Below are 13,282 nucleotides of genomic sequence, written 5' to 3'. Positions count from 1 at the left end.
CTGGGCTCCTCAATTCAAGAGAGATGTTGAGGAGCTGGAACGTGTCCAGAGAAGGGCAACAAAGCTGGTGAGGGGCCTGGAACACAAACCCTATGGGGAGAGGCTGAGGGAGCTGGGGGTGTGCAGCCTGCAGAAGAGGAGGCTCAGGGGGGACCTCATTGCTGCCTACAACTACCTGAAGGGAGTTGGGAGTTGGTCTCTTCTGCCAGGCAACCAGCAACAGAACAAAGGCACAGTCTCAAGTTGTGCTGGGGGAAGTATAAGCTGGATGTTAGGAGGAAGTTCTTCATGTGGGCTGCCCAGGGAGGTGGTGGAGTCGCCGTCCCTGGAGGTGTTCAAGCAAAGCCTGGATGAGGCACTTAGTGCCATGGTCTAGTTGAGTGGATAGAGCTGGGTGCTAGGTTGGCCTGGATGATCTCGGAGGTCTCTTCCAACTTGGTTGATTCTATGATTCTATTCTATCTCAGACCGCAGACTGGTAAAATCAAACTGGAACATGTAATTCTGTGTTACACCTCCAGAGGAATTTCAGCATTTGGGAGCGCTCTCCAAGAGGTGGAGATTTCAGGCATGACCTGACTTCGCTCAGCCCAGCACTTCTGCCTTCAACCACACAACGTCTGCAATGATGAGAGACTTCTGCACGCTTCTGAGAAACACCTTTTATTGTATACCAGGAGCTGTCGCTGCGAACGTCAACAACAGAAATCTCTCCACGGCAATACCAAAACCAAATTGTTATACAGGTGCAACAAAACAAGACAAACCCAGAGTTAAAATGATGAAAAAGCAGTGTGCTGGTACAATATGTAAAACAGATAGAGAAAGCCACATTCTTCTGCTGGAGTGTCAGATGCTCCTCAACCATCACAGCAAATGAGTGGTTTCAACTCTTTCTCCTCCAGCCAAAGAGGGACAAAATCCGAAGTCAGATATTTTCAAAGGGTCAAATTAATGCCATAAGCAGCATCCTCAGGGAAGTTTCTAGAACAGTTGGATCTTTTGTTCCCTTCAGTTTTTGGTTTTTGTGTTTTTTTTTTTTATTTTATTTTGGCTTTTTGTTTGGTTGGTTTCAGTCTCACTTTAAACATGCACTGGGAAGGTTAAAAGAAAGCATGAACATCACTCGAGCAACCAGCATCACTGATGTTGGTCAGAAGCAGCTTCTCCCTCTTCCAGAGGGCAGAATGAATGACAACACAGAAGACTATGCCTGTCTGGAAACTGAGCTCTGGTTCATTCTCACTAAAGAGAATTCTGCCCTTGAGATAAGCAACACAAGAGATAATCTATCCTTAAGAACTGTGGTGACTTTGACCCCCAATGGTCCTTTGAGGAGAGGTGGAGTAAAGATAGACCAACACAAACATCTGGAGGACAATTCTTGAGATCAGAAGTAGTGGCTGCTGTAGGTTTTTTTTTTTACAATAAATAAAGAGTTCTGTAGCTGACTGTTTTCAGTATTACTGTATAAAATTATTAGAAATAATAAGACTTTAAGGCACCTCATGGCAAAGAAATATTTGAAAGGCCTCAATACCTCAGAAGACTGAGTTCTTTTTCTAGGATCCCAGTAAGGAATGTGGCTCATAGTAACCAGCTGTACTATTTCCAAACAAAAGTGTGAACATTTTCAAAGTGGAAATTTAGAACTGTTTGAACTCTAAAAGGAAACAAACACCCCACATTGACAGGCAGATAATTTGTCCATTTAACTGACCAAGAATTTACCCACAGGAAGGTCTTTCTCATCCCTCATCTGAGTTTTGCTGTTCAGGTACACTGCACTTCTTTTTACTAATCTAAAATCAAATGAGTAAGTTATCTTAACCAACAGGCATCATAAAAAAAAACCCCAACTATCAACATCAAAACCAAAAAGAATCTAACCCAAAATTTTCTGATAAAAGATACTTTTTGTGACTTTAAGAAGATGATCTAATGCCAATGACAGACACGAATGACTCATTATCAGTTGTTCTACTCAGCAATTAACGGGTTTCAAGTGTAAAAGTTTTTGTCCCTCTTGTAATTGAGATTTGATACCTACAGCTACTAAGGTCCTGCCAAAGTGGGAAGAAGCAGAATCAGCACTTTCAGAGATACCTAACATTTTTGTACGCATTCAAAAAGCTACAGAGCCAAATTAATTCTAGGTTATAGACTGATAGCTAGATCTGTCAGGGTTTCATACCAGTGAGTTTGCTGCAGCCAGCGTTTTGGAGCTTTGCTCTGAAATATAACTTACCATAGATTCATTTCAGAGCTGAAATGAACTAAAACTGTAATTATACCCTTGGTTTACACATGCATATCTCTGTGGTTCTGATAAAAAGTAAACTCAATGCATATGGCCAGGGAAACGTACTGTTCTCTGGAAGATTTAAAGTCTCAGTGTGTATTACACATCCTACTTACTCTCTTAAAAGAGGTAACTATTTTGAAATAAACCCACTATTGTAACATGGTTAGACTCCTGGTATGCCAACACTGCTCAATAAAAAAGGTAAAGAAATGAGCTCCAGCACCAGACTCCATTGAGTGTTTATACTGCCGTATTGGTCAGCTCTCCCTAGCTCTGCGTTGGACCACTCCAGCCAGGTCTCTTCATGGCAAAGCAGAGTTCAGACACGGTTCACACCACAGATCCTGTCCAAAAAAGTCAGTTACAGACAAGATCTTGCAAGGCTGAATTTTCTGCATGCTGTGCAGTCGCTCAGAATTGCCCCATGTGACTTTGCACACTCAAAACCCTTCTCTACGTCTTCTTGTATCTCTGCAATACGAACACTCTGCTGAGCTGCACAGTAGCCCTATCCTTACTTCAGACAACATGAATTGAAAAGGAAACCACAACAAAACACACTAGACAGTAACTGTGTGCGAGGTCCATCAGCGAACTGCCTAAATCTGGAGAAGACCAAAGGCCAAACGATACTGAAAGGTGCATGCACCTGGTGCGCTCTAATGATCAGCCGTATGCACTGCTTACAGAAGCCACTCCATGCCACACAGCTTTGGGGCTAGGTAGCCATCCCTGACCATCTGCTAGTTAGCACCAGCTGTAGTACAAGCCTCACGCTGCGCATCACTGCATGAAGTTCAATTCCGCCACTCTCAGCAGGATTTGTTATAGCGCAAGGCGCTACATGCTGCAGAAGCAGTGTCAGAATCTGCCAAAAGAAAGCTAGGGCCAAGAGCATTTCATTTTGTAAGTTCTGATAACAACAGAAGAGTAGGTTACCAGCAAAACCAGATGCCCAGTGTTGTTTCCTGCTTCCTCCTCGCTAGGGGAAGCTGGCTGGTGGCACTGCAGGTAGTAAGGGACCACAGCCTTTCTCCTGTCACCACACAGCAGGGCAGCGAGCCTCAGCAAAAGGAAGATGCAGCAACAGGGGAACAAAGATTCTGCCTCCCACCAGTGGGCTGATTCTGGAGCAGGACAAAAATCCTTCCTGATGAATCTTTGTGCTCAGGCACACGCTTTGGCCTAGATTTACTTTTCGACAAGGGCAGAGTAATTTAGTATTTGGATCAGTTATTTGCTGGTAGAACTTCCTGAAAAGAGAAGCATTCGTGTTTGCCTTTCTTTTAGACCACTGGGTAAATAACATTCATCTTACAAAGGTAACAGCAAGCATCTTCAGTACTTTTAAAAAAGCACAGTATTTAGCTTGTCCTGAAGAGATCCATTGACTTTTGGTCTCTTTAAACAGTAAAATGGATAGATTTATTTTCTACTGGGCTTCAAAGAGTAAGTATCTCACTAAACAAGGGGAAAAAAAAAAGATCTAAAGCAGCACAGCACTTGCTTTGTTGTTTGGGTTTTTTTAAACCACAGAAATAGTGCCCTTGCATTTGAAGTGCTTTGCTGAATCAGGACATAATTCACGACTACCAAATCTCCCTCTCACTGCAACCCTCTGAGTATCAGGAACTGCCATTCAAAAACTACAGGCTGTACTTTCCTATCTGTTCTGGTAGGACGGTAACTTCAAACAGCTTGAGTTCAACAGAACCCCTAATGCATAACTTTCAACATACCAAGGTTACCTTTTCTTTCTCAACATATATTTAATGAATTTGTTGTGTACCCTGCAGTCACAGCTTTTGGCTTGAAGGCACAAATATTAAGGCACAAATAAATGCAAATAATGTATACGTTTCAATGTGTTGTGTTGAAGATAACTTTGTACTACACAACATTTAGGTATAATGACATGTCATTCAAACGTTTCCTCAAGTGATTTTAATACCTTTTTTCCTTTGATAACCTGGATAAAAAAAAAAAAAAAGAGGAATGTCTGTTAAATTATTTAAATATTTCTTCATCAGTGCAAATATGGTAATTTTCTTCTAAAGTATAGAAGACTGAGATTGATTTTTCAGCATTTGGATTTTAGCAAAATAAAAGTCGTATTTACATTCATCTTCAAGAGCATTACTTGACATATCAAAAAAAAAAAACCCAATAAAACAACCCAGCAAAAGCTATCTTGTATTTTTTGCTATCAAAAAGTAGTTTTTGGCCTCTTTGATTATTTTTTGTCTTTTCCCCAAACCTGCATAGTTGCTCATGACAGGTAGAAAAGACAGTCGCATTAGACAACCAAGTTGTACGCTGCCAAACCTGCTGTTTAGTCACAGCTGTTGTGCTGAAGTCACAACAGCAACAAAAAAAATTTGGTTTTGCTTGCTCTGAATATATTTCCAGAAGAGAAAAAGGACACTTAAAAAAAAAAAAATTAAATAAGCTCCAAGTATGCACCCTAAGCCTGTTAGGTGTCCTGCACCCGTTTAAATAAGAGATCTCTAACACAACTTTCAAATAAAAGCTGAGTCTGTCTAATTTCCTTAGCAACACAAACATAATTAGTTGGAAAAGAAAACGTATTGCACTGAAATTAAAGAGGGACAGTAAAAAGTTTCTGCTCAGTATTTAAATAGGAAGGATGTCCAGTGCAAAGAATCATCCCCTCCCTTTCCTCTTCCACTGACACTTGCAAACATTGTCACCGAGTTTGGATGATCTCAGGTTTTCAGTCTATGGAAAACAGTTACAGTTATCAGGAATCACAGTGCAGTTTCAGTTATGCATAGCCCTGATGAAGGATCCAAGGAGGAGTCTGTGGCAAGCTGACCATTCTGAACAACTTCTGGGTAATTCTTACTGAAGTACACCTAGGAGAAACATCAGATTCTGTGAGTAATTATGCTTCAAACACCTTTCGGTTGTAAACATGATTTCTGGAGATAAACAAAGCAGAGATAAATATATATCCTTAAGGAAAGGTGACAGAAACTTCAGGTTGGTGGCATTCACTCACTGTGTGTCACTGTAAAATTAGTAAAATTACTATATGATCTTACATTATAGCACACCCTGAGAAAAACCCCACACAACCTGTAGATCCACTCAAATTCTGGTAATTCAGATAAACAGATATGTTTTGTAACAACATGAAACTGATAAGTAAAATCATTTTACTAGCTCAGAACACGGATATAAATTAAAAACAGGACGACAAAGAAGCTGTGAAATCTTGTGTCTGCACAAGGGTTTCTCATTTTCACACATAAAATGCACACAATGGGTTGGGATGTTAATATCAGGTTGTAATCCCTATATTTTACAAACCATGATTGACAACCATTGAAACTTCGAGGTATATGTATGAAATATCCCAGCGTTTAATTTGTGCTGCAGAGCAGTTATAGGGCCTATAGAAATGTGATCTATGGATAGTGGACGACAATAATGAAAGAAGAAGCAAAAGCTTTAACAATGACTCAAGCAAGCAACTTCTCTAAAATGTAAGATGATACCAAATAATAGGACGGTTCTTTGCCGAGCCTTTGAGTTCCTGAATTCTACCAATTTCTAGCTCAGCTAGAAGAGATACAGGTTTCCTGATAAATGTATAATCAGAACATAAAGGAAATGAAATGCTGTCAAGTTTCACTGTTCCACAATCATCAGTTTTTAGTAGCTGTATCATATCTCTGTTCCTTGACAGATGCGCATAACAAAATGAAATAATGTCAAGACTTGTGTGCTCTTATCTAAAAATGTGTTTGGGTTGAAAAAGGACTTCAAATGCAATTTTTTTTCCCCTCCTTTTCCTTCCCAAAGAAGAATGTGCAAAGTTTTGTTTGAGCCTTTAAAAACCAGAAAACGCGCTATCTTTCTGAAGCTGACACGTGTCACGAGTCAGGTCTCAGAGTCAGACTGCTTTGCCTACAGCTTACGGAACGGTTCTCCAATTTCTAACCGGGAGAGCGTTGTCACCAAAGTTCAGTTTGTTTGATAACAACGTCCTTCTCACAGGTATGAACACATGTATGAGACAGGGGGGATAAAAAAGGAATCATCACTCCATAGAAACATCCCCGCGAGCACCCCGCTGTCGCCTTTTGTGCGCGCGGGCTAACGCAGGCTATGTGCGTCTTTAGAAGCTTCAAAGAATATTAAGGCCTGATTTGAATCAAGCAGAGAATTGGGAGTCTTGTTAAGAGGCATTCCTCGGTAACCAGCCACGATCAGATACAAGAGAGAAAAGTTAATCAGGTGCCGAGCGGCCGGGCTCGCACGCGGGCTCGCAGAGGGGGCAGTGCTGGTTGTGTATTCCCAGCTCGTTCCCGGTTTAAAACATAAACCTTTGGCATACTTTTAATGCAGCTTTGGAACACGACTTCTTTTTTTTTTTTTAATGGAAAGTTAATAGAAAACCTTGGCACACTACTAGAGACGTAATGAAATGGCAGCTGCTTTTCAACTGTCTCATTGCAATTCTTCCCCTGAGCCCAATCCCTCAAGATTGCCCAAGTCTTTATGTAAGTTTCTTCCACTGCCAACAGAGCTGCAACCTTTTTAGAAGTAATCACTGCAGCGAGATAACACCTAGTATTTTAATATTTACACATCTGTCAGAGCTTTAAAATAAAATAACCCTTATTTTCCCCTTGAAGCACTCAAAAATTGATTGACAGAAAACCAGTCCTATCCTGATGCCACCAAAGCTCATGGAAAAGCCTCTCTCGATGCTGCCAAGAGCATGGAGAGCACACCAACTTTTGTTTATCTGAATAATTGAACACTTCCCCCCATGCCCTGCCTCCCTCCCCCTTTTAACTGTTTGAAGACTACTTCTTACTTTCCCCATAGGATTTTCACCTAATAGCAAAGATAAAAACAGAGTCTCACACCACCAACCCTACTGCACTCAGGCTCACAGGCTGGTTAATACATCCTTGTGCTAGTTTGAAGCAGGGTAGAATGTTTTGGTGAGAAGAACTAGATCATAGGCTGTGAAAGGGAAACAATGGTGATGTCTGCTCCCCTCAGAGTCTTGCTGAAGAAGAAATGAAAACATTAGATAACACTCTCGCCATTTTGCCTCACTTTCTGCCTTGGGCTTCTGACTGAGCTGCATCTCCCTGACCTCACCTTCCACTCACCTTCGCTTCTTAACCTCTTGGCTGAATCTCCATTCTTCCTTAGGACTGGGGTAAGGTTGAGAGGGGCAGGGGGAAGGTGCAGGGGTGGTTGAGAGCCCCTCCTGGGGACTCAGGTTTCTGGGAGGGGAGTTGTGTTTCTGTATTCCCTTTTACCTTGTCTATTTCTGTCTATAACTGTATATACTGTAACTATCTGCTTGTATATTGTGCTAGCTGTAAATAAATAGCTTCATTTATATTCCCAGAGCTGACTGAGACTAGTCTGGGTGATTTCTGAAGTGTGGGGGGGGCGGGGAACACCCAAACCATCACAATCCTCAGTATGTATTATATATTCATCATCAGTTTGAGCTGCACCTGCACTGGTGGGTTTTTGGTGTTTTGACATGGCATTAAAAAAGGGGATACTGAGTGACTAAGAGAGACATACGAAGAGCAGCCTTGGATCAGTTCAGAAGTCTTAGCTAAGGCTGTATCAAGACTTTTGATTTTGTAACACTTAGCTAAGATGCTCACAACATTTCCTTGAAAATTAGGCTGCTTCAGAGACATTTCAGTCTTGTAATTTAAGATGCACAACCGCTCTTCATTTGCACTTAAAGGATATAGGCAGAGCCCATAGCGCTCCAGAAAACGCATCTAAGAGTCTTCACTTTACTGAAGGAAGCTCTTGGTACAAGCTTGTTCTGCACAAGATTCAGGTCCAAAAAAAGCAATAAATCAAACAGCCATTGCCAAAGCATGGCCACATTCCAAACCATTTTACTTAGCAACCCACTGTAGCGCCTTTGGAAAAGTATGTATATAATGTCATATTACCATTTCTTTTTATGTGCAGCATGCTGCTCTTCAACAACAGACAAAAAGCTGTTCTTCATAAAAACAGTTCTTAGTAACCACAGCAGGAATGTAGGAGACCAACAGCAATCCATGTAACTGACTTAGTAGTGTAAAAAGAAAAGCCATTTGAATCAGCTTCTCTGACTAAGCAACTTCCCTGAAAGTATGCACGAAGCACAAGGGACAGCAATAACAAAAACCTTGAACTAATGTCCAAGTCCTTCAAACAGAAAGAACTGCAATTGTGCTTCTGGGTAGCTGCTGACTGAAGATACAGTTGCTGGGTTCTCATATTTTTGGGCTGAGTGTGGATAAGCACCATGCTTTGCATTCTTGGCAGATGCTAACGCTTGTATCTGCCTTCTAGCCTGGGAGTTAGCAAACTTTTTCATCAAACCACATTTCAGCAGAGTCTGATTCCTGGACCTCTTCCCTTCCTGTGCAAAATCGCATAGCATTGATGTGGTAACTACAGATGACTATAGGGGCAAGTAACATCAGGCAATTATTTTTATGTATTTGGAATTATCTTCAAATGCAGTTGTGCAATTGGGAAGGGCTGCACAGAAGGATGGAGACACAGCATGACATGGCTAAATCAGACAGCTGGGCAGCCTCACCTCTTGTCATTCCAAGAATCAAGCCATAGAAAGCTGGCCTTCACTTTACAGTCACACACCGCTCATATGAATTTGAAGCTATCCTTTTAAACGTAAATTTACAGGCTGGATGTTAGGAGGAAGTTGTTGCCAGAGACAGTGATTTGCCATTGGAATGGGCTGCCCAGGGAGGTGGTGGAGGCACTGTCCCTGGAGGTGTTCAAGAAAAGCCTGGCTGAGGCATTTAGTGCTATGGTCTAGATGACTGGCTAGGGCTGGGTGCTAGGTTGGACTGGATGATCTTGGAGGTCTCTTCCAACCTGGTTGATTCTATGATTCTATAGCCTCCAGGGTGTCATAAGCAGACCATAAAAATATGGCTCACCCATTCCTTTCTAGTAATAAATATAATAAACTACACCACAGCAATGGAGAAGGATGGCAGGGCTCATAACATAGTTGTTAAGGACACAGTTGGTTCCTCAGTCCTGCCATCAGTGAATTTCATAATTCCATTAAATCATTAATTTACAGTGTGTGCTCTTAGCACCAAAGTTTCACTTGAAAAACTCCTTAAAAAACCCAACAAACTCTTTCAGCAGCTCAAATAAAAGAATAAATTCCAAGGATATGAACGAACATAGAAATTTCAGCCCTAATTTTCAAAACCTCCATTAAAATAACCTCCAGACCTGAGTATGCAGCCTCCATGACAGTACAGTTCTTCATGCTTTTTTCCCTAGCTTCCTGGAAACACATCTAGTTTCACTAGGAAATAGCCAGGCACCTGCCATGTAGCCTCCTGTCTTTTGTGTGTTGCTTCCCACCTATTGGTCTCCTGTTTCAGCTTGGAGTTTGTGTTCCTCTAGCTCTGCTCCATGAATCCATTAAGATGAGGAGAGGAAAATTTCAAGGCTTGAGGTAAGACCCTTGACCCTTATCTTGGAAAGGCTTTCTTAGAATAATAGAATCAATCAGGTTGGAAGAGACCTCCAAGATCATCAAGTCCAACCTAGCACTCAGCCCTGGCCAATCAACTAGACCATGGCACTAAGTGCCTCAGCCAGGCTTTTCTTGAACACCTCCAGGGACAGTGACTCCACCACCTCCCTGGGTAGCTCATTCCAATGGCAAATCACTCTCTCTGGCAAGAACTTCCTCCTAATATCCAGCTTATACTTCCCACAGCACAACTTGAGACTGTGTCCCCTTGTTCTGTTTGCTGCTTGCCTGGGAGAGGAGACCAACCCCCACTTGGTTTCAGCCAGGTTGCCACATGCCTAATATCAGTGCCTTACTTGCATGGTGGAAGTAAAGTTACATGACTATGAAGCAATTTGCTGCCAAACTCACTGCTGCCAATCTCAGCTGAAACAAACTTCATTGGCACTGAGAGAAAGAAAACCTTGCTCTGGACATCCTGTGTGGTAAATTATCAAGAGAAAAAAAGAAATCAAGCCAAAAGCTACTCTATATAAGCTCCTCAATCACAGGTCATTTTTTTTTTACCTTCTTATCTCTGCTTCAGCTTTCCATCTGAAAAGTGTAGATGATATACCCTCACTTCAGAGGCATATTATGAAAATTAATCCATTGATGTTTCTTAAACACTTTGATTGCCAGAGGAATGCTCACAATTACATTAATAATTCTGTACTCAGAGTAGGATTTGAATAGTAAGCAGTAAATCAGGCACAGAGCCTTCTAGGGAACAAAGAGGCAACAAAACATTCAACAGCTGTTTCTAAACTGAGCTGTGCTCATCCTATGTGCAGAACAGAGGAAGGGTATAGGAAGGAGGTAACAGAAAGCACAAAAGTAAAAACATTTGATCACACCACCATAGACCACAACATATACAGGGGTACAGAACCTCATGATAGGCCCTCTTAGAAATACAGATAAATGCTGGACTCTGTACAGGTGAGTATGCTCTGTATTATTTACGCTTACAGTTCTGTGTGCATGCAGAAGAATGCAAGAAACCCAAAGCGTCTTTCAACTCAGGCTGTATAAACACACTTAGCATTTGGAAGCCTGTGTACATCCCACTAAAGAAAACCAACACTGAAATGTGCTTTGCCTTGCAAAGCCAACAGATTCTCCAGCAGAAGGCTGACTATAACATTGAATATGCTAACTCGAGATAAACAAACTGCAGACACAAACTTCATTATCCCTCCTCCTAAAATTACCCGTTTGGCTGTTTCCATCAGAGAAGCTGCTTCAGTCTTGCCCACTTGTTGCACCATTTTGTAAAACAAGCCATCTTGTTCTTGCAGCAAAATGTAAGGCTCACCATACTCTTTCAGTCTTCCTGCATCTAAAACCTATTAAATAAGCAAAACCCAACATATTAACATAAGAGATTAAAAAAACAAATGTTAGACACTACAAGCAAAGGGGGGGGGGGGGGTGGGTGAGTGGAGGATGCATACACATCAAGTGCTAAGATGATTTTTGTATCCTGAAAGTTAAATACATCCTCTTCAAACTAGCATAGAGCTTTTCCAGTTTATAGACTTGTTGTACCAATTTTAGGGTGCCCTACAGCCATTCCACCTATAGGAACTCAATGCAAGGTTATGCAAAATATGGAAATACAATGTTTGTGAAGCCAACAAAGCAGAATGTACCATCCATTGTGTAAGAAAGAAACAAAGAAGCCTAAAATGCTCTCTGAAGTAAACAGCTGTGGGTAAAAAAAACACAAACACTAACCACCAAGATGGTTATGAGAGAATAAGTAGGTCTTTTGGATTAGAGGAGATGAAGATGTAATTAAGGAAACTGAAGGTGTTGAAGAGATAAACAAATTCTTGCATCAGTTTTTGCATGTTAGAAAGGTACTTTGAACCTATTCTTTCTACACAGAAAAAAGATGAAATGCTAGCAGGGACATAGGTATCCAAAAGAAAGGAAGGGAAGAGGCAAAAACAATTGAGAAATTAAAAAGGCATTAAGTCACTAAGCCAGTAAGGATAAATACAGTAAAAAGTAAGAAAATAAAGTTAAGAGCAAGTTGATTAACCCCCCAAGAATGTATTCTCATACTAATCACTATGTAAGAACAGCACAGCAGCAAATACTTTTGAAAAGTCTTATGGTATTCATTCCGGGAACTTTTAGGGTAGTACATATATTAGAGATAAGACAGCAATTTGGTTACAATAATCATTAGAACATGAGTAGAAGACACACAGATCACTGGAATGTGTCCAGAGAAGGGCAGCAAAGCTGGTGAGAGGCCTGGAACACAGCCCTGTGAGGAGAGGCTGAGGGAGCTGGGGGTGTGCAGCCTGGAGAAGAGGAGGCTCAGGGGGGACCTCATTGCTGTCTACAGCTACCTGAAGGGAGGCTGTAGCCAGGTGGGGTTGGTCTCTTCTGCCAGGAAACCAGCAACAGAACAAGGGGACACAGTCTCAAGTTGTGCCAGGGGAGGTCTAGGCTGGATGTTAGGAGGAAGTTGTTGGCAGAGAGAGTGATTGGCACTGGAATGGGCTGCCCAGGGAGGTGGTGGAGTCATTGTACCTGGAGGTGTTCAAGCAAAGCCTGGCTGAGGCACTTAGTGCCATGGTCTGGTTGATTGGCCAGGGCTGGGTGCTAGGTTGGACTGGCTGATCTTGGAGGTCTCTTCCAACCTGGTTGATTCTGTGATTCTAAGTAAAGCTTCTTCACCACAGTTTACACAAAAATAATTTGCATCTCACAAAACTGTCACAGTTATTAATGCACTAAACTACTGCTTTTCCAGAAAGGCATCTGGTGTAACTAAACAGCTGTACCTACAAGAGACACATTTCTTCTTTTCAAGAACCTGGACACAAAATAGAGATTAGAAATAAAGAGTGCTGCCTTCTTTGTGGAAAGAAATAGGTAGGAACTAGTAGGAACCACATCGTTCTGGCACACGTGGGTAGCTATGTATGTGTTAGTCATCAGAAAAGGAGTTATCAGAGGAGTGACAAATGTGCAAGTGACACAAAAATGTGCAGGCAAGTCTAGAGCAGAAGAGATTCAGATACACCTAACTAATCTAAGAGAATGAGTAACACAATAGCAGGGAGAAGTCAATATTGACAAATGCAATGCACTCAAATACTTAACTGGCTTACAAATTAATGGTATTGACTCAAGAAAGAGATTTGGGTAACAGTCTAAAAGTTCAGCACTTTAGTCCATGTGTAGCAGCAATGAGTGAAAAAAAAAAGAGAAGAGAGAGAAGGAATTTGAGAAAAAGCAATTCAGAAAATAGTTTTGTCCTTATGTAAAAAAAATGAATAGAATCATAGAATCAACCAGGTTGGAAGAGACCTCCAAGATCATCCAGTCCAACCTAGCACCCAGCCCTAGCCAGTCAACTAGACCATGGCACTAAGTGCCTC

General features: G+C 41.5%; 1 protein-coding gene across 3 annotated transcripts in view; it reads right to left on the bottom strand.

Annotated features, from left to right (window-relative positions):
• Positions 1–647: 647 nt before the first annotated feature.
• Positions 648–13,282, bottom strand: part of ABCC4 (ATP binding cassette subfamily C member 4 (PEL blood group)) — a 209,482-nt gene continuing 196,847 nt past the window's right edge. For 2 of the 3 annotated variants that reach the window (XM_064143882.1, XM_064143885.1), the window contains exon 30: positions 10,940–11,227. In XM_064143882.1, coding sequence (XP_063999952.1) covers positions 10,949–11,227 — 279 coding nt within the window. In that variant the 3' untranslated portion in view covers positions 10,940–10,948. Of the gene's footprint in view, positions 5,182–10,939; positions 11,228–13,282 lie in introns of those variants that run through there. The other variant, XM_064143883.1, reaches the window with a different exon arrangement.

The sequence above is a fragment of the Pogoniulus pusillus genome, chromosome 5, assembly GCF_015220805.1.
Source record: "Pogoniulus pusillus isolate bPogPus1 chromosome 5, bPogPus1.pri, whole genome shotgun sequence".
NCBI lineage: Eukaryota > Metazoa > Chordata > Aves > Piciformes > Lybiidae > Pogoniulus > Pogoniulus pusillus.
This window is presented reverse-complemented; position numbering and strand designations above follow the sequence as displayed.